This window comes from Crocodylus siamensis, chromosome 11 (genome assembly GCF_052110815.1).
Source record: "Crocodylus siamensis isolate JL-2025a chromosome 11, ASM5211081v1, whole genome shotgun sequence".
Taxonomy (NCBI): Eukaryota; Metazoa; Chordata; order Crocodylia; family Crocodylidae; genus Crocodylus; species Crocodylus siamensis.
In genome coordinates this window covers 3,602,554-3,623,638 of record NC_143405.1, presented here as the reverse complement: position 1 = coordinate 3,623,638, position 21,085 = coordinate 3,602,554, and the positions used below count along the sequence as shown (strand labels likewise).

The 21,085-nt window shown below is 37.9% G+C and overlaps 1 protein-coding gene across 6 annotated transcripts in view; it reads left to right on the top strand.

Moving 5' to 3' along the window:
* CNTRL (centriolin) overlaps window positions 1–21,085 on the top strand; it is a 44,082-nt gene that overhangs the window by 9,524 nt on the left and 13,473 nt on the right. For 5 of the 6 annotated variants that reach the window (XM_090022737.1, XM_090022740.1, XM_090022739.1 and 2 more), the window contains 18 exons: window positions 10–129; window positions 1,690–1,918; window positions 2,607–2,716; window positions 3,956–4,150; window positions 7,602–7,755; window positions 9,581–9,801; window positions 10,508–10,684; window positions 11,791–11,925; window positions 14,179–14,324; window positions 14,917–15,097; window positions 16,190–16,369; window positions 16,930–17,109; window positions 17,669–17,785; window positions 18,182–18,326; window positions 18,437–18,579; window positions 19,692–19,884; window positions 20,121–20,431; window positions 20,872–21,080. In XM_090022737.1, coding sequence (XP_089878863.1) covers window positions 10–129; window positions 1,690–1,918; window positions 2,607–2,716; window positions 3,956–4,150; window positions 7,602–7,755; window positions 9,581–9,801; window positions 10,508–10,684; window positions 11,791–11,925; window positions 14,179–14,324; window positions 14,917–15,097; window positions 16,190–16,369; window positions 16,930–17,109; window positions 17,669–17,785; window positions 18,182–18,326; window positions 18,437–18,579; window positions 19,692–19,884; window positions 20,121–20,431; window positions 20,872–21,080 — 3,146 coding nt within the window. The remainder of the gene's footprint in view (window positions 1–9; window positions 130–1,689; window positions 1,919–2,606; window positions 2,717–3,955; window positions 4,151–7,601; window positions 7,756–9,580; window positions 9,802–10,507; window positions 10,685–11,790; window positions 11,926–14,178; window positions 14,325–14,916; window positions 15,098–16,189; window positions 16,370–16,929; window positions 17,110–17,668; window positions 17,786–18,181; window positions 18,327–18,436; window positions 18,580–19,691; window positions 19,885–20,120; window positions 20,432–20,871; window positions 21,081–21,085) is intronic. The other variant, XM_090022736.1, reaches the window with a different exon arrangement.

The following is a 21,085-nucleotide window of genomic DNA, read 5'->3' as shown; positions in this document are numbered from 1 at the left end:
TGCCATTAGCTAAAGCAGAAGACAGTGGAGTTAACCCGAGCCTGCCAGAAGCAATATGAATTGGAGCAGGAACTGGCTTTTTATAAGATTGATGCCAAATTTGAGCCATTGGGTTACTTTCCATCAGAGGTAATATTTTCAAATGTGAATTTTGTTTCTCAAACTGTGAAGGAGGTTGTATGTTTTGCCCACTCATAAACCTTGCTTTACATGTGGATCCTTGTTATAAATAAATGGAACTGTAACTTTGATTTTAAATCAGTTTAATCATTTTAGCCCACGTTTTCTTGATGAGATTAAAATTAATATTTCTTAATATTATATAGTATTTAATACGTACATAACAATGCAAATACTTTGTTTAGCTTAATGGAGCAAACAAATACATCATCTGTCACTAATGATAATCATGTAAAAGATATTCCCCACTCTGGGCTTCATTCTGCAGCTCTTGCTCATTCTCTGTGAACTTCTGGCTCCCTGAACTCAGTGCCAAAGCTCCTGTTGATCTAAGGGGTCAGGTTTTCCATCCTCCGTGGTATATTTACTCCCAAGAATAGCTACTTTTTGGTTCAGAATTTGACCTTCTCCTTTAGAGACATATGCATTATAGGAGAGAGTACAATGAAAGTATACGTAGTTCAATACATTTTAATTGTTAAAAATGCAATCTTTGCTAAAGCTTAAAAGGTAACAACTTAAAAAATCACATTTATCTGGTGGTTTTACACTATTTTAATGTTATAAGTATATCTAGACATAAGAAAAAAACACAACTCCTTAAGTTAGTATTAGTTGTTGCAGTTGATGATATTTGAATAAGGTTTCCCTTGCTTTACGCTGTACACGTGTTCCTGGAAGATGATGCATAGCTCAAATTCACATAAAGGGAACCCACTTTAGAATGTAACAAATAGGCAGCTGTTCCAAGACCTTGACTGTACTGATGTGGCATCGCACTGCTCCTGGGGCAGCCGCAGCTCCAGAAACATGGGCACCAACTGCCCTGAGCGGCAGCTGTGGGCGCTGCTGCTGGGTGGCTTCATGGCTCACTGCTCCCGGGGCACCACACTGATGGGACCAGGCCAGGCTGGGCTGCAGGAGCCAGTGCTGCCGTGTGGCTTGGGCATCACCACCCGGCTCAGCCCCCCAAATAATTTTTTTTTCCTCTGTCTATCGTGTCACTCCCACAATACGCCGCACAAAGCAGCTGACTGCACGTTTCCACCACACTGATCACATAAGAGTGAATTTACCTCGTATATAATGAATTTCTGGTATAAAAAGGGTCATCGCATAAGAGCAAATTCGCACATACAGAACCTGCATAAAGCGAGGGTAACCTGTGTGGTCATTATAGACCATTAAAATGCCTGTAGGACTGGAACTACAGTCATTCTTCTCTTTCTTTCCCTCCCCAATACTGTTTGTATGACCCATTCTTATGTAACAACCAGGAAGGGAAACATTTTAAAAACAGAAAGCATTCACTGTAAAACCAGATAAACTTGTAAAAGGAATCAAGGTATGCATAACATTTGAAACTTCATTTAACTCTTATTATTAAACTGTCAAGTTTTCAAGTTAGCCTCCCTTCAGTGTAGGTTAAATTCAAGCTTGAATATGCAAAATTATTATTTTCCAGCATATGAACTAATGTAATGTGCATTGTTAAATGTCATCTTTCAGGATGTTGAACTTGATGATGTACCTGGTGAAAGCCCTTACATCGGTAAAGCTAGATACAAGAGAAACATGTATACCAGAGAAAGTTACATTGCTAATAAAGCGCAGCAAATTCAAGTTAGAAAAATAGAAGTAGACGAAGATGATCTACATAGGAACCAAGAACTTAAATCACAGCTTCATCAAACTCTAGATAGAGAACTAGAAGATAAAGAAAAAGAGATACAAGAAGGTAAATTTGGAAGTTTTCGCAAGTAAAATTATTATTACTATTATTGTTGTTGTTTTGGTTGTCGTTGTCACCATCATTGTTATTGAGATGTATACGAACCTGGTTCCCTTTATCTGCTGCCAGAGGAACATTTTGATTCAGACTGAACTTATTATTAATAATAATAATAATAATAACAGCTAAAACTGTATGATCAAGGTGGCCTCTAAAATTATCCAAAAAATAAGGAGTTAAATAAAGTTAAGAGAATTTTGCATGAGGGGACTTGGGAGAAGAATGTATTGTTTTTAGTTACTAAAAATGTAGTGCTAAGAGTGAGACTTCAGATGTACCAGCAAAGATGTACCAGCCAGGAGAGTTCTCCCCTTCCTCCAGCTGTGAGCTGTGAGGTGAAAGGAAAGTTGAAGGGGCTGGGGAGTGAGAGGGGATAGAGTGGGAAAAGTGGTCTTCTGCCCACATGGACGCTCCATACCAGCTGTGGATACAACTGTGCACTGTTGCACTTCCTTTTTTCAGCAGTGAGCGGGGCTTAGCAAGGTTATTGCTGCCCCTGTCCAATCCCCACACAGCTCTGAGGATTGCAGAGGCTGATGTTGCTTAAGCTAACATGATAGAATATAGAGCATATACATCAATGCTTCTTAGAAATTATTTAAACATGCTTTGGTGGGGATTTATTTCTTTGCAGCACAAGGAAGATTAGCAGAATTGCAAAGTGAAATAGTAAATGGAGAACAACAAGTTTTGAAAGCAACAGTGGAACTTAAACAACTTCAGGATGCTTTGGCTCAGAAAAAAGTATGTAAAAACCAAGCTATCAGGAGAGAAAATAAACATGTTGAAGCAATGTAGGCATAGAAAATTGAAGTGTCTTCCTCCCATTTCACTTCCCAGTGTCTTAAATGCCTATGAATGAGGGGTGCAATGTAAGGGTGTTTAAGACAGCTTGTGTGACTTCTGAGATGTCAGCTTGAGCATCACTGAGAACTCATGTTGAGGAAATAGATAACTTTTTAAGACATAAAGTACATGTAGTTGAAATTATAGATGCAGTCTAGCTTCTCATAAGATTAACTGGTTGTTGCCTTTGTGCAAAGGACTTTGAATGGAAATGTGTATGCTGCCGTATGTGTCCACATCAGTAATCGGCAGTAAGAGCCCCACTTTGCGAAACAGGATTTCAGTCCTGACTGCATTTTTTCAGTGCCCATTGCCAGCAGTATGTGCACTGTCTCAAGAGTTAGGTAGTTTTGGTAAACTTGGCAGAAAGTAACAGTGCTGATGCTATGTCTTCATATAATGAAGAGGATATAAACTCACATGTTTCTTGGACTCACATGATTCTGATACTCTCTGTGGTGAATTAAAGTAAATCTCCTACAATGCAGTCTGGTACTCTCATGTTTTAAGGAATAACAATGAGTTAAACTCAGAAGTAAACATTGTAGCTGCACGAAAAATAGAAAGACAAGAAAGGATGTTTCAGCCTATTTAAAAATGTATCTACAGCTTTTTGATTTTGTATCCTCAAATATTATCACTGATCTCATTGCTATGTATGTTTTACAAACCAGCAATTTAACATATTTTTTTTCTTTTAAAAAGCCATAGTTTTGACAAAATATATTGTAAACTTTTTAAGACAGCAAGAAGCAATTATAAGTGATTCAAATGCTTTAACTTTCCCTTAGATTTTTTCAGATTTAAATGAGGTTTTTAAGATAATTAGCCAAACACCATAACTCTGGGCTTTCCTGGCACAGTAGGCCAAGGCTCAAGGTTATATAATTATTAAAGGCAATTCCAAGTAGTTTGTTCCAGTCTTTATAGTTTGAGAGAGAGAAAATACAATAAACTCTTGCCAACTGAGCAAAATAACCAGCAAAGTCAAAACTTCTGGGATCAGTGTTTTTTAGACAGCACATTACGTTAGATAACTGCAATCTGTAATAAAAGTGACATGTTTATCAAATGCAACTTTCTGAAGCAGGCATTTAGTTTCAAGTTTAATTGCGTTTTCCCATGCTCTATCTTCAGATTTCAGAAGCCAATACAGAAAATCTTCAACAACAATTAAATGTTAAAATACAGCTCTTAAATCAGTTACGAGATGAAGCTTTGGAATTGGAAAAACAGATGGAAAAACAGAGACAAGAAATGGGGAAAAAGCAGAAGGAGATTGAAGACTTGCAGAGCTTTATAGATTCTTTAGATCCTAAAGATCCAAGACATGTAAGTTAACTACTAACAATTCCAAAATTAGCTTTTTCCATGCTGTTTTTTGTTGTTGTTGGAGGGTATCCTTTTGTTAAATATTTTCCTGCTGTATTTTAACAAATTAGAATCCAGTTGCACGTAGGAGCATATGTCCTTCATGCTGTTTAGCAACACTTCATTTCTGAGTTGTATACAACAATTGCTCGCTCTAGTTACTTTTTAAAATTTTGACAAAGTAAAAAAACAAGTTCCTTCTTTAACAAATGTATTTGTGGAACTAAATGTTCAACTAAACCACAAGCAGTAGTTTATAAGAAGACATAATTGTTGGCATCTCTGGAAGTTCAGCTACTCTACACAAGTCAAGAGCTGCTGTTACTACTTTGGATCTCTTTTTGCACAGACCCTAATGGAGACGAATTCATATCTCTCCTTATAAGAACTGTTTCCATGATTAGCTGCTTGTGCTCAAGGGCACAGTGTCCCTTTCAGGGGAAAAATCCTTTTAATAATTCAAGAATCCCTGTAGTGTAATGTATTGTTCTCTGGAGCATACTCTGAGAACTTTAATGACCAGTAAGTAGTCTAATTCTACCATACATATACCATCGGATTTGCTTTCTCACGGTATGTGGTGCACTATCCATAAACTATCAAAAACCCTTTCTTCAATCTGCTCAAGTGGCCCAACTGATAGTTTTTTGCTGCAGTTGGCCTGGAGAAGACATTGGTATGGCTTCTGTTTCTCTGGCCTTTACCATATCCTCTTGCTTTCGTAGGGAGCATGGTGGCTGTGGAACAGAGAAGTTAATGAACAGTTGCCTTATATCTTTCCCTGCACAGGACTTATCTCTGTAAAAGTAATGTACTTGAGCCTTCCACTCTCAGCAGGTGAAACATACAGGCCTATGCTTGCTGTATAGTTGAAGAAGAGGTTTCAGTTTCTGAATACCTGGAGGCAAATGCAGATATTCCAAGAAATCTATATTGATGACCTGTTTCTTTTATCGCTTTAAAAGCAGTCCTTAAAAATTTAACCGTTAGCATAATCGTGGTTTCTAACCCCAGCAGATGTTGTATACGGCAGATTTAAATTAATATGAAGTGAAATTAGAGTGCATTCAGTTTGAAACATGCATCCTAAAAGATGACTTATTTTTTAAATAATAGCTTTCTGTATTCAGAGCTGTTGGTTGGAGCTGTGTTAGTCTAAGGACATAGGCAGACAAGGTTCTTAAAGTACATATGATATCTTTTATTAGACTAACTAAATACTTGGAAAAAAATTCTTTGCAAGCTTTTGGGTACAAACACCTGAAAGCTCGTTGTTTCTCCCCCCCCCCCCAGATGTTTGTAGCCAAAAGCTTGCTAAGAATAATTTTTTCAGCTATTTAGTTGATCTAATAAAAGTGGTCACATTTACCCTAAGAACCTTGTCTAGCTTTCTATATGTGCATTCAAGCTGGGTTTTTTTTATTTATGTCAATATACACACAAAGTATCCCCAGGCCTGATTTCTCTGCTTTTGCCTGAGGGCCAGAGGCTCCGATTTAAAATGTATTTTAAACCGACAGTGTAAAAAAAAATAGGCGGATTGTAACGTTCTGTGTTTCAGGAAGATTTCTTAAACCAAAGGAAGCAGCCTTCTCTAAAGACTAAGCCCAGCCTCTTGGAGAATAGATTGACTGTTACTAACTCCGTAGTGGATTGGCTGTGGACATTAGCTTCCTGTGTTGTGATTTAAAGCAAACGGGGCAGAGTACAGCTTGCAGAGACAAGCAGTGATCGGAGAGCATGTCACTACTCTGCAGTCATGACAAAGAAACTCTCTGAGCCTCTTCAACTTCCCCTGGTTTCAAACCACATGCTCACCAGTGTCGTTGTCAAACAGAGAAGACTGGAAGAGAGAAGACAAAAGAGAAACTATGGTCTATTTAAGCAACTTTCTGTGATTATGTTCTTCGTTTTTAAGTAACACAAATTCTAAATTACGGGTGGGGTTTTTTGCAAATGACTTCAGAGGAAGGAAAGACAAAGACAAAGCTGTAAGTGTTTTTCTTAACAATGGTCTTGTGACATTCAACAGCTGCTCCACGATAAAGATTCAACAGCTGCACCTGCATTTGACTTTATTTGGTAGAAGTATATTTTGGAAGTTAAAACTGTTAAAACTGTAATCCTTTTTTGACAGGTGATGATTTTGAGTTGTTTTAATGTGAATGCAAAGGGTTGTAACTGCATATTTTAGAAATACTGTGTTACATGATTTATTTCTGCCACAGCAGTTTTGTGAAAAGCAAAATGGCTGTGTAAGTTAAGCATATGTTTTTATGGCTTTATTTGAAAACTAAATGTCTTACAGTAACACAACTTTAAAAAATATATATATTGTAGAATTTGAGGAGTGAATTAAAACGTAAGTTGCCAGATAAAAGCCTGTTCAGGAAGCCTGTAAAGCTTCTTGTAGTTTAAAAAGTTAAACTTCGTATTATGAAAGTTTCTGAAATTACTTACATTGTGTTTTGAAACTTTAGTTACAAGTAACCCATATCAGCAATATTATCAGCATGAACTGCATTCAGTTATAAAAACAAGTTGCACAGCACATGGTAGATCAGAAACTTGTCACTGTTTTCAGTTGTTTTGGGGGCACTGCAGATTAACTGAATGTGGCTGCTCCTAGGAAACTTCAACTTTAAAAATAAAAATGGAAGAAACGTAAAACTGGGCTGACTTGTTAGTTTATTCAGTAATTTAATGTAGAATATTTAAACTCAGTTATTAATCTTTTTTTTTAATTTTTTCTCCCCCCTAAACTGGAGATTGGTAGTGCTTTCTAGGAGACGGCTTGCTTCGCTACCGTAGATAGAAAATAGGATGATAAAGGACACGAAGAGTTTATCTTGCATAAAGGAGCAGAGAGTGGTATTTCCAGATTCTGAGAGCAGTCCTGTTCTTACTTTCTTGGCTTGAATGGGCTAATGAATTTGCGAGAATAAAAGTTGAAAGGATGTTTTCAGGGCTATTACAGATGCATATATCCTTCTCCCCTTGAAGTAACAGAAAATTTGCTATATATATAGCAAATATATATATTTATAGGATTTGTATGCTAGAAAGAAAGCTCACCTATTGGAGGTAAGTGCCTTTTGAAGTAACAATAAATGACATGCTATAAGAAGGAAGAATTTATTAGAGCATCATAATTCCAGCAGTAGGCTATTTCAGGAACACTGGGCGTGTCTGCACGTGCAATTAATGCTATTTGTCTTTACTGCTCAGTAGACTAATTTACTGTGCAGTAAGCACCTATGTAGACAGTGACACTTTTCTGAGCAATAGATTAGTCTGCTGCACAGTAAAGCATCTCATGTAGACATAGTCACTGAGTCAAAAGACTGAGTTGAACATTTTTAATTGTTACTGATAAATTTTGAAGGTTTATCTATATAACTTCAATTCACAGGCTCACACGAAGGCTCAGAAAGCAAGTAAAGAGCAGCAACTTAATATGATGAACAAGCATTACAAAGAACTTGCAAGTCGCCTGGATGAGATACTTTCTCGGATCGCTAGGGAAGCTGAGGAAATTAAGGACTTGGAGCAGCAGCTCACAGATGGTAAAGCAGACTTGGTCTCTGGAGAATGTTGCTTCCTAAACAACTCTTCCAATTCCTTGTTGGTCTTCACTGAACAGAGCTTGTAATTAGTTCTAAATTAGTCCAAAAGGAAAAAATTTCACTAGGAAGAGGGAAAATGAGAGGCTAGAGGAATGAGAAATAGTGTTTAGTTCTATATTTGTGTTGGATATTTAAAATATTGTACAGAAGGCACAAAAACCTGGGAGGGGTCTTTTGGTTTTAGACAGGACACTGTTTCCAATGCTTAGAACAAAGGCAAAAAGTAGCATGAGAGCAGGAGATTAATTTGTAGAAAAATCTCTTTTTGGTGACCGTAACAATAATACGCTTGTGTTATTTCTTGAATTTAAAACAATAAAGTGAAAGTTCACAATTTTTCCGATAAACTAGAAAATGTATAGTTAATAATTAGACCTGTCACTTCAAATCAAGGAAAGGACATTTGAAAGGACACATGCGGGGAGAGATTGCAGACAACAGCATGTTTATGATTAATATCTAGCTTTGTATACAGTGTTTTATAAAAGAGATTAGTATCATTATCTCTCTTTCAGATGTAGAAAGTCATGCATAAAGTGGGAAGGAAGTTCTCAGATATCAGCTTACAAGCCAATTACAGAGCTGGGAATAGAATTTAGGTCTCCTAATGTGTCAGGTATTCAAGCTGTAATTACCAAAAAGCTTGCAATTAAAGAATCTTTTTTGCAAAAGTCTTGTTGGTCTAATAAAAGTTATCACCTCTATCACAAGTCCCGACTGGTCTCCTAATGGACATTTCAATTATCCTAATGTCATACCGGAACACATATGAGAGAAGCTTTTTCCACCTGTAAACTGTTGCTTCTCTTCTATGTGTTACTTTAAACTTATTCCTAGGTAACATGTATGAGTTGGTTCAGGAAGTAACTATTGTTGAGACACTCTATTTTTTTTAAAATAAACTAATAAAATATACCTAAAAGCTAATTTAATTGTAATTACCCAGGTGAAAAAAGATGTAGCTATTGTTATGGACAGCCTACTAAAAATATCTGCGCAATATATGGAAAAAGACAAAAATAAAGCAAATTAGATATTACTGTTATCATAGTTGGGTCGACTCCTAGTCATCTTCCGAGCAGAAGCATCCTGAATGAGGCTAAAAAATAAGGGCTATTTAAATTTAAACGGAGAGAACACAGGATATTTTATAATGTCAGGAATGCTATAAAGAAGCTCAGACACTTCATACCTTCTTTTGTACACAAACAGTTGTGATTAAATAAAAAGGCAATGCATGCAAATAGATTTGTGCTTGTCAGGATGGGGCTTGGAAATTCCTTCTGAGCCTAATTAGTGTGTGACTCATTGGAAGATACTATTGAGACCTACAGTTTAGTACGATTCTAAAGGATATGATGCTCATGTGGACTGCATATTTTAAAGGATAGAAGCCTTCTGGCAGAACAGATACAGGCAGAAAATGCATATGAGGATGCTTCTCCTTAACTGTCATTAGGAGACACTGGCTGGTGTCGGAGATGGATTGCTGGATTTAGACTGGCCTCTGGTCAGATCCATTATGGCAGCTTCTGAACTTGAGACTGATATTTTGTGACTGAACACTAGTTTGCTTTGTTTTGTTTCTTTGTAACTTCTTGAAAAGATGAATATATTGTGTTCTAATAAAGGGAAGATTAATAATATGGAAACTGTATTGAAGGAATAAAAATGCCTGTTCTGTTCATCTTGTATGCTTACAAGATCACTTTTGAAATAAATGTCTTTTCTTGAGTGCACTAATTTTATTTTGTTCCTTGTGCAGGTCAAATAGCAACAAATGAAGCACTGAAGAGGGATTTAGAAGGAATCATCATTGGGCTACAGGAATATCTTGAAAGTATTAAAGGTCAGGCCAAGCAAGCCAGTGATGAATGTAAGGAGTTACAAAAAGATAAAGCAGCTTTGCTACAGAGGTTGGCTGAACTGGAAGAGGAAAGAAGCCAGCTGGAAATAGTTGCCATGGATGCAGAAAACATGAGAAAAGTAAGACTATCTTTTCCCAAATCCCAGAGAATAAATTTAGAAACTATAGATGATTGAATTCTGAACTACGAAACAATGTTACAGACCAAATTCTATTCCAGTAGGGTAACAAAATTTGCCCTTTAATACTGGTAAAACACTTACAAAGTCTATAGTCAGCTGAATATTTTAGAAAGCAACACACTTTCCTGCGTTTATAAACAAGCTCATGGGTACATCAGCCTGCTATTAAAAACTAATTTCATTGTCCTGTTAAGATTAATGTTGAAACTACAGTGCATGTCTGTATAGTTTGCTGAATTCATGTTGTGAGCAGACTTTGCAGAGCCTGCCTCTCTTAGCAGTACTGTGATCAGGAGTTAGGCAGACAAGGTTCTTTGGATACAAGTGATGCCTTTTCTTAGATCAATTAAATAGTTGGAAAAAAAAGTTTTTTGCAAGCTTTCAGGCACAAACACCCTTCTTCAGGCACAGGTAGCATCTGTTGTCGCTTTGTGTGTTCTTCTGGGTCGAATCCAGCTCTTCTGTGATCAGGAGTTGCTACTCTTGTGATATAAATGGTTGACTTCCTGAATGCCAGGAAACAGGATTTCTTGGTGCATGTTCTCTGGCTAACACTTGAATGTGCTGCATTTGTTTGTACTAGAATGTGATATGGATCCATGAAATATGTTTGTTGGTTTCTGAGCTGGATGTGTTCTTCCAGGAAATTACAAAGCTAGAAACTGCACTCCTCGAGCAGCGTGAAATAAATGATTCTCTCAGAGAGGCACAAGGAGATCTCAGTGCATATGAGGCTGAACTGGAGGCTCAGTTGAAAGATAGAGATGCTGAAGCCAATCAACACAAGGAAGAGCTGGAGAGACTGAAACGACTTAGTCAGGTAAAAAATTGAGGGACTGTAAATGATGATAAGACTGGAAAAAGCATCAGTAAATTACCCCAATTTTTATTTGTTCATAGTCCAAAAAATATTTCCCTTTAGCATGCTAATAATATGGGGTTTCCAGGGTAGCTTTTTTTATCAGTGATAAGTTTGTTTGTTTTAAAGAGCCTCTGAGTCCAGTATTGAAATACTTAATAGCCACCCCAGGTAAATAGTTACGTCAGAAACAGAATTCTCTAATTTCAAGTTTGCTTTCAAGAACACAAAATATGTCCCTAGTGTTATCTAAGCCAGTGGTCTCAAGTGGGGTGCAGAAGATGATCCATTGGGGTGCAGGAAGAAAATATTAGAACTTCTATTTAAATGTATATTTATATAAATATACATATATTGGGGGTGCATACTCAAAAATTTTTTACTGATAGGGGTGCACGATTAAAAAAAGTTTGGAGACCACTGATCTAAGCCACCAGTTGTTTCCTAAAAAATGTACCTAGCATGATTGACAGTGTCACTTCAGTATGATTTACAACTTTACACTGCATGCAAGATAGAGAATACTTTGGGACTATCCATGAGGAATATGATCTGAATTTAAACAAAGTAGAAATTTATGGTTCTCCAGTAATACATTGAGTACACAAACAGGCGTGTGATAAAGTAGGCTGTTGCCTATGAATGCTCATGACTATGAAGCAATTAGTTTCTGCTGTTCCTTATGCCTGACTTCAGACAAAAACAAGGATAATGCCAGTAGAACACTCTTGCGTAGTTAAGCAGAGGATTGGTTTTAAGTTTATCATTACCCTTTTTTCTTTTTAATGAAAAATTGGGTTTTCAGCAAAACATCACTTTTCATTCTATTGCTTTTCTTAAAGCATTCACTTTCTGTTGAACTTCTTTTAACCAATCAGCTTGATAAAACAGAATTGGAATTTACTGACTACTGAATTTTCCTGGGAAAATGTTATAAAAATGGAAGGTTTTTTTTACAGCTATTTCCATGAAGGGAAAATTCAGAATATTTATTATTCAGATCAAATTATTGGTGTGGGAACCGGTGCTGCTCTGTGTCTTAATTTGAAAACTTTCTGTGGTTATAGATAGAGCTCTCAGCTCTGCAAGATGAACTTGAAAAAGAAAAGCAGGCACTGGAAAATGCTCTGACCAAAGCACAGATGTCAGAAGAGAAGGAACAGGAAAACAATAAGCTACTCTCCCAACTCAAACAAGTGCAGGTTAAATATTTATTATCTCGGAATTTACCTGATATTTGGCATGTTCTGTCTTTTTTCCAAAAGGGAATTAATACTTTGTTTTCCCTCTATTGTATCCCCTGCGTCCTTTTTACAGCCTCAAGTAGCATGGCTTTTCTCCTAATTAGAGTACTTCTGCACAGAGTCTCTGTGTTTCAGACAGTATCCTATTTTAGAAATTATGGGTGGGTATTGCAAAAACTATGAATAATGGGTTCTGTAATACTCTAGAGGGACTGGTTATTCTTTTAAGGAAGCACATAGTTCTTCCTCTTCCCTCCTTCCTTCCAGGATTCAGTGATTGTGAGGAACAGCGAGGCTTAGGGCTAAGTCCAAAATAATGAATTGAGCACCTAATGCCAGACTTAAGCACCTAAATTCCACCAAAGGCCAAAGTTGCAGCCCTAAGCTCCCTGCTCTTCTGCTACTTAACCCTGGTGGCACTTGAATACTATAGGCTTTTAAAGTTTCTGCCATTAAAGTTCCCTACATGCTTGAAATCTCAGCTTCATGCACAGAAATGTGTCAGTTCTCACACCTGAAGAACTCAGTATCTAATGGTACCCAAACCTAACGGAGATCTAGAAAGGGCTTAGGTTCTTCCACCTAAGTCCCATGAAGAGCTCAGTCTAATAGGTGTCTTCAGAGAACTTGGAAAAGAAAAGCAGGCATTGGAAATTGCACTGACCAGAACAGAGATTTTGGAAGAAATGGCATAGGAAAATAATAGGAAATCCTATAGAAGAGGCTGGTGGTTAGGACATTTTGCCAGGAGTTGGGAGGCCTTGGTTCAGTTCCTCCTTCTGCCAGATGAGTTTCTGACAATTGCCCCCAAGAGAGTGCCCTAAGAGACTAGAGGCCAATCTAGTCCTGGGATGAATCCCTGTTTACCTGCAGGTGAATGCTTAAAATGGATCATAACTGGATGGATATACCTCCCTGCTGCCCTGAGTAAAGCACTAGAAGGGTGAAATGTAGGTCTTGTTCTTCCTTCTGGCTAATCCCCGTAGTCCTCAGTGTTGGGGCTGGAACCCAGGACTTCCTCTTCCCACCTGAGAGCCCAGTAGTAACCTAATAGTCACACAGTCACAGCCTACTAAGTTCCTGAGCTGTCTCTGACCTAGTGAATCTTGAATTCTTTCCTGCACAGCTTGAGCAGAAGGATGGAGACTACCTTCACCCAGAATAGCCTATAGTCTGGTGGTGGTCGGGGGACTCTTCTAGGAGCTGTGTATTTGAGTCCCCTGAAGTAGCAGAGGGAATTTAAGCAGAGCTATTAATTTATGGGCAAGTGCTGTAACCATTAGATTATTATAAAAGAGGTGTGCCAACACCAAGAGAAGTGGTGCTGGCTTCTACCCTGGGGGTCTTTAAGAGGAGGCTAGATGTACACCTTGCTGGGGTTGTTTGACCCTAGTACTCTTTCCTGCCATGGCAGGGGGTTGGACTTGATGATCTGCTCAGGTCCCTTCCAACCCTAGAAACTACGAAACTATGAAACTTCCACCTGTTCCTCTTTCTCAATACAATGGTCGGCCCTGCCCATTTCTCAGGTTCCTTTGTTCATATTGGGGTTCAGTCTAGAAGCAATCCTACAGGGGAGAAAACGCATTAGAAGTCTGTTGTAGCAGATTTTGGTCATATCAGAAATTAAATTCAACCAAAGCTTGATTTATTAGCTCTCAGGAAACATATATGGATATGTATTGTTTGTCCTTGCACCAGGCAACCCATCAGCAGAAAAAGAAATCTCAGCTCTCAAACATAATCAGTCCTCAATACAGCTCTGAGACTAAAGGGAATTAATAAGAAAGAAAGGACCAATTTTGGAAACAGCAAAGCGTGTGTGAATCTCGCTAAAATCATTCTTGTCTTGTTTTCTTAATAGGATAATTTTGCGGTGTGTATTCTGTGTCTTTGTATGAGTCTGATTGTTGAAATTAGTAGCTGTGTCTTTCAGAGAAGCTTCTCACAGTTGAGTTCTCTAGTGAAATGAGAATTCTGTTGTTTGCTTGTGTTATCAACTCCTTTATGGCAACAGGTTTTGCATGTACAAAGATGTATTTATTCATTATATTGCTAAGAAGGGAATAGAATAAAGCAGAGCTCACTTTTGAATTGCCATTGAAATATCCTTAACAGAATTAGTTGTAAGGAAGAGATTAATTTTATATTGGGGAAAATGTCAGAGTCTATAAAACACTGAAAGCTGAATCTTTAAATCTTGTTTTGTAGGGAGACAATAACCTTTTGAAGCAACAGCTTAAAGATCTTCAAAATCAGCTAAACCATGCAATTGATAACTTAATTCATCCTGAAGAAGTCTTAGCTCGTGTAAGTGAACTCAAACGAAAATTGCAGACAGGAGCTGGAGATATTAGGTGAGTAAAATAACTTATTACTAACATTAAATCTGTGCATATCGACTCTTTAAATATGCAGGAGCAGTAACATAAACCCCATTTCTCTAACTTTGTGTCTTAGTTCAGATATGCAGAATCCTGCACTCAGCCCCCATAAATCTTTCCTCTACAATATTATGTGGGTTGGGCTGTCAGAGCAAGACCTCTGCTCCACATCTGCTTAAATAACCTGGGATGGTTCATAAACTCTTGGTCTAATCCAGGGGCAGGCAATTATTTTGGGCAGAGGGCTACTTATTGAGTTTTGGCAAGCCATCAAGGGCCACATGACAGGTAGCCCAGGGCAGATAAATATTAATTTTCTAAATTTTTCTAGGGGCCCCGTGGGCTGGATAGAATGGCCTGGTGGGCTGCATCCAGCCCCTAGGCTGCATTTTGCCCACCCTGGTCTAATCAGATGCCCCACTCCTGTCTCCCCCAGCCCTTTCCCCAGCATGCAGCAGCTGGACAACCCTGCACTAGATTAGTAGGTTAAGAAAAGCCCAGATCTAGCACCAAGAATTAAAATGACTGCAGTCTCCCTTTGTAACATGGGTTATTTTTTTTTCAGATGTCATAATTCAACTGATACTTTAGGAAAAAGCCTCGCAGACCTGCAGAAACAGTTCAGTGAAACCCTTGCTCATTCACAGCAAGAAAAAGAGGAGGCATTGGCTAGACAGAGGCAGCTACAAGGAGAGCTGGCATCTCAGCAAGATAAATTGGAAGATTCAAAGGAAAAATACAGGCAGGTATGTAACAAAGCTGCAGAAGCAAGAGCAAGAGAATGGCAAGTTAGCCGAAAGAACAGAATTGCTGGGGGGTAGCTAAAGGGATCAGACCTCAAATTCAGAGTACTGGCTGTGTGTCTCAAAGAATAGTAATATCATTCTTTATTAGAGAGATGAATATATTTGCTTGCCTGATACAGGTGTGCTAAAACTGAAATACAGAAGCACCTAGCATTACATTGTAAATCACATGATCAGTAGGCTTCTAAATTTCACCTTGTAACAGTAACAGTTTCTTAAGCACCATCAGTGGGAGACTATATAGACTGTTAAAAATAACATTTTTCATCCAGAGTACTTTATTAACAGCTTTCCCATTATCCAGAATATAACAGTGTGTGTAGAGCAGGGAAGCATGGATGCATATGAGCATTGCTTTGATTTACCCTTGTATCTTACTTTAAAGCAGAGTTGCTCAACCTGTTGGCCCTGTGGCCTGGATGAGTGGTGTGGGATCAGTCTACAAATCCATGAAGTTTAGCTACCAAATCAGGCCCTACACTGCCCAAGTCCTGCCTCACACCCAATCTGGCCTGCAGGGCCATGCTCTCCACCTGCAGGGCTCCCAACAGGTCTGGAATTTGGCAGCTGGAAAGTGGCAATACTGCCACTGCTCCACCCACTGCCAAAACTTGGAAAATTTGCTAAAATGGAGAATTCTGCAGGCCGGATGCTGCTGCTCTGTCGGCCCACAGCCTGGGGGCTGAGCACCTATGAATTAAACACCTGTGGAGTTGATTTTTTCAGCTGTCTTTATTGTATGTACCTCACCAAAATCTAGATTCCTAAAAGCTAATACAGGTAGAAAAAGTAGAAGTTAACGGTCAGGGTATCATTTTCAAAAGTACCTAATGAACTTAAGCTCCTAAATAACTTAGCTGTTTTTAAAATATGACACTATTGCACCAGTGGTTCTTGTCTCTATCTGTCTGGTAACCAGTATGCTGCTAATAGCACGTTCTGACAATCAGATTTTTAACAATCAGCAAGAATATTGATCAAAACATGCATTGAGTGTCTCATGATGTTGGCTCGGATTTACCTTGACTTCAGGTTAAATCTGAGAAGAGGCAGAGTGAGACCAGGCTTCATCAGTTAGAGAAGAAAATTCAACACTTACATGAAAAAATAAAAAGCATGGAAGAAATACAGGGCCTTGCAGATCAACAACTTCAAGAAGCTGATGAGGAAAAGGAGAAAATTCTTGCTCAGCTGGAAGATTTAGAGAATAAGGTGGGAAGGAACTAAGGAGGAACAAGTGTGCAGACTGAATGCAGTTGCTTGGAAAAGCAACTTTCTTTTAAAATGCTTTGATTTCTAGGGTTTGTATATGTTACCTGGGCTCTAAAGGGGTGCATGTCGTTGTAGTGTTTCCAAATAGAGTGTGGAACAAAATAACTCTGCATACAGACGTAAATAAGAATACCCCACTGCCAACCGGCAAAGAATATGTCGGTAAACTGTAAACCGGTGACCAAAGATTCAACAGGTTCTCATATACATATTCAGATATTACATATGTAACTCTCACTTTGTAAGATAGTTTCAGTTTTATTCTGGTTTAATATTTAAAATGTGTTTTATTTTAAAATTCTTTGCATTTTTAAATGAAGTGAAAAAACAAACCCCCCAAGATAATGCTATATGAAGTTGGGCCTAATTATATGATTCCTATGGTACAATAAAATAGCTTATAGAAAGGCTGGAAGAAAGTTATGTCAATATTTAAATCTTTATCTTACGGATTTTTAAAAGTAATAAATGACTATCAAACCCTTTTTTCCCCATTTCAGAAAAAGTTGGAGGATGCCAAGGCACAAATGCAGCTTCTTGGTCTAGATAAAGAACTGAAGGAATTAAAGAAAGCAATAGTTGCTTCGGATAAATTGGCAACCACTGAACTCTCTCTTGCCAAAGATCAGCTGAGGGCTCTTCATGGAACCGTCCTCAAAATTAACCAAGAGCGAGCTGAGGTGAATTGATCAGCGCAGGGATATTAAATTGGGTGCTGTATTTGTTTAACTATACTGGAGCTTGATATATACAGTCTTCATTTGGGGGCAACTCTTATTTTAAAATACATAAATTGTTGATGTAGCTTAGGAAATTTGAAGATAAGCTTGGTGTCTCTCGACATTCAAAACAGTTTTGAAGAGGGAATTTCTGCATAGATTGGAAAAGCAACTACTTTAGTATCTGAAAACTGGAATGTAGTAATAAAATATTTACTTGAGTTAGGAAATATAAGAGCAGGCAAAGATATGATGAGAGCAAGTTCTTAAGACTTCACCCTCTCTGCAGATCTGCAACCATGTTCCAAAAAAGTACTTTACATGATAGATTGTATACTGTGTAAGAAGAATAAGACCAGTAATGCAAATGATAGAGATGAAACTGGTGAAGAAGTTCAGAAAGTTGATGAGCATAAGCATTTATCATTAGTATCCTATTTACAGTGCTACATGAGACATCAGTAACTATAAAATAAAAATAAACTTCAAAATTAAAGGTCCAATCTTATTGGTACTTTAGGAATTTCAGGAAGCAGAGGAGTTCTGTATGCAGGCAGCTCATGCAGCTCGTGAACTTGCCCGAGCAGAAGCGGAAATCGAATTGTTACAACAACTTCTAAAAGAAAAGGAAGAACAGGTAAGCTGTGCTGGCTGTATCAGGTTACAAAAGCTCAAGGGGAGAATGTCAGATATGTGGAGAGCAATTTGAACTAGGCTTATGCTTAAATTAATATACAAGTGAGCCTAATATTTTAAAAATTATTGACTCCCTGCTGAAAATTTTTTTTTTAGCTTGGTGCTGGAGTTTTCCAGATATTACTTTCTATCAGTCATAAGAGAAAATCTGCTGAAATACCATGTCATAAATGGCTTTTTACAATGGTCTTTGTAAAAAGATCTCCATCATTTGGAGGGGGGGAAAAGCCATCTTTGTCATAGTAATTTTGCCATGCAATACTGTCTTGTCTATGAATAGACTTTAAGCTATTTGTAAGTTATAATAAAGTCAAAATTCACCTCTTCTTTTTTTAAGTTTCAGCATGAAATGGAGAGAGCTGAAGCTAAGGCTGTTGCATCAGATTTTCAGAAGTTTGATCTTGATAAATTAAATCAGACTCTGGAACATCAGAAAGCAGAAACTGAACGACTACGAAGGTTATTAGATAATGCCAGGGCAGGTAATCCTTCTCGTTTCTGCTTCTACAACTTGCATTCAGCACAAGGTATAATTACGGGGCATTCAGTTTTACTTATTCAAAGAAATTTTAAACTGTTTAATTCTTTACAGGTAACAAGGATGAAATACACAGCTTACTGGATGAGATAGCAGCACTCAGGCATGCCCTTTCTTATCAGAATGATTACATCAGCAGTATAGCAGATCCATTCAAAAGAAGAGGATATTGGTATTATATGCCACCATCATCAGAAGTACGGAAATACATTAAAATGACATTTTGTGAAAATAATTTGATTTGAAAAAAATCTATTATTAATTTCACTAATTCTAAATGTAAGAGCACCTTAAATACAAAGATCTCTTCCCAAACAAAATGTTCATAGAACTCTATTAGGACAGTTTTTGGCTGTTAATTAAGGTTTTGAAACGCATGTGATAGTTGAGCATTGCATATTGAATTTACCACATTCTCTCTAGTGCTAACTTGTACTGTAAGGATTAGCTCACATTTAAAGTCTGTGTAGTTTCAAACAAGTCAGCTCTTCACAAAATTTATCTTTCGCAACAGACTTCCAGTCATCACACAAATTAGCATCATCTCCCTGAATGCTGGAGAGTTTAATTTAAAAAATGCCCAAGGATGCAATAGTCATGTAAATTTAAATGGCAACTGTCAGAATCTAAACATTTTTTTGGATTCCCAAATGAATAACAGAATCTAAAAAAATTCTCATTTAAAGATGAGACAACTGCTTTGCCCACTGACTGTCCACAATTTGTATTCAAACTTCAGTTTAATTCTTTTATTAAGTATTTGACAGCTAAAAGATATTCAGAGTAAAACACATCTTCATTGTTAAATTTACTGTAAGAGATATAGTCTAATATCCCATTTAAATCAATGTCAACTGCTAATGAGTAGTGGAGGAACATTAGCAACAGGGATAGACAAAAGGGTACTGTAGTCAAATATAATAGGCATCCTCATGTCGTTTTAACAACTGTTTCCTCCTTAGCTATTGATAATAAAAAAACATAATAGGTCAAAAGGAGACTCTTCTAATAAAATAAGGTTTCTGAGACTTTTTGTAGTGCATATCAAATCTTTATAGAGAATGTATTATTATCTGTCCTCTATTTGCATGTGATAATGTAACAACCCTGTGGTAGCTTTGCCAGTTGATTGCGTTAAAGTAATAATAGTCAAATATTTTTTGCATATTTAGCTTTCTTTTAATGCAAGGTAATAGTTTGAATCAGTAGCAAACACTGAGAGACAGGAAGGTCTTTGAAGGCTGCAGTTTGGAAACATCCATAATGGAAACTTAATCTTAACATGCATTATTCTTTGGATATTTTTTAGGTCTCCACTCCTGGTTCTTACAGCACAAAAGACTCTGGAGTTGGCTTGCAGTGTCCTGGCTCATCCCCAGCTAGAAAGGCCCATGGTCAGGGCAGGCAGATCAGAAAGGAAGACTCTGCCTCACCCACTGCAAGAGGATACTGGGTGTATTCACCAGTTAGAAGCAGGTTGCACAAATCAGATTCCAATAAAAGTAGGTTTTCCTCGCACAGATGTACAAGAAAGTACCAAACTCCAGTTTGAGTTCAAAGTGGAATTTCTAAAATGGGTTAATTGTAAAAATGGGTTTTATTAATATTGTGCTGTATGTTATATGTAAACATGTAATATATGGTGGTGCTTGTGGCCTTTGTTTCAGAGAAGTGTATGTTAACAACAGCATTGATTTAAAAAGAGGTTGTAATTCCAATTTTCTCTTTCTGTCTTAAGATGGAAGAGATGAAGATAGTGGGGGAGATGACGAAACAGATGTTCCCAGGGAGCCTCCCTTTGTACCGCCTCCTGGTTCTGTTATTTATACCGTACTTCCTGATGGTGGCCCTGTACCCCAGGGAACAGTAGTTTATGGACCGCCTCCTTCTGGACCAGTGAATGGTAGACCAGTTGCACCTGGAACAGTTATCTATGGACCACCTCCTGCTGGAACTCATGTTGTTTATGGCCCTCTTCCTGCTAACTTTTCTGTGCCCCTCATTCCTTTTGGAGTGCTTCACTGCAATGTTCCTGAGCATCATGACATGGTAAGTACACAGGAGAGGTTCAGCCATATGCAACTGGGTCGCTGTAGAGCAGTGTTTTTCAGGTTTTTTAGACTCAAGACGCCTCTTGAGGGCACCCTCAGTGCTGAATATCATAAAATGATAGAGACCAGTTGGGTTTCCTTCCTCTTCCTGTGTGTTACTGGGATATGTAAATGTGCATGTTCAGATGTGTGTTTACCTACAAGCACTATTCCTGGGGAAAACCTTGCACTTCTAGTTGAGTAGTGCAGCATTATGTTAGGTATTCGAGAGTCAGGAATCAGTCAGCCAGGACAGAGCATCTTCAGTCATGTATAGTCCAACCGTAGGCCTCTGCAGCTGCTACTTTCTATGAAACACAGCTGCTTAGGAGAGCCAGTGAGGAGAGTTGCACTTGCTTGCCTTAGTAAGGTTTTTTTCCCCCCCAATCCTCTATTTAGGAAAATGAAATCTCAAGACTTGAAGACATTGTATATCACTTAAGGTCTCAGAAACGGGACTATATATGGCCAGGTATGTCTGTACATAAACATAATAAAGAAATGGAAAAACTGCATCAGAATATTGACAATCTCCTACGTGAAAGGGAAGAACTGGAACGTGAAGTAGCAGAACTACGTACAGCAGCCGAGAAACGTAGCAAACGCAAGTAAG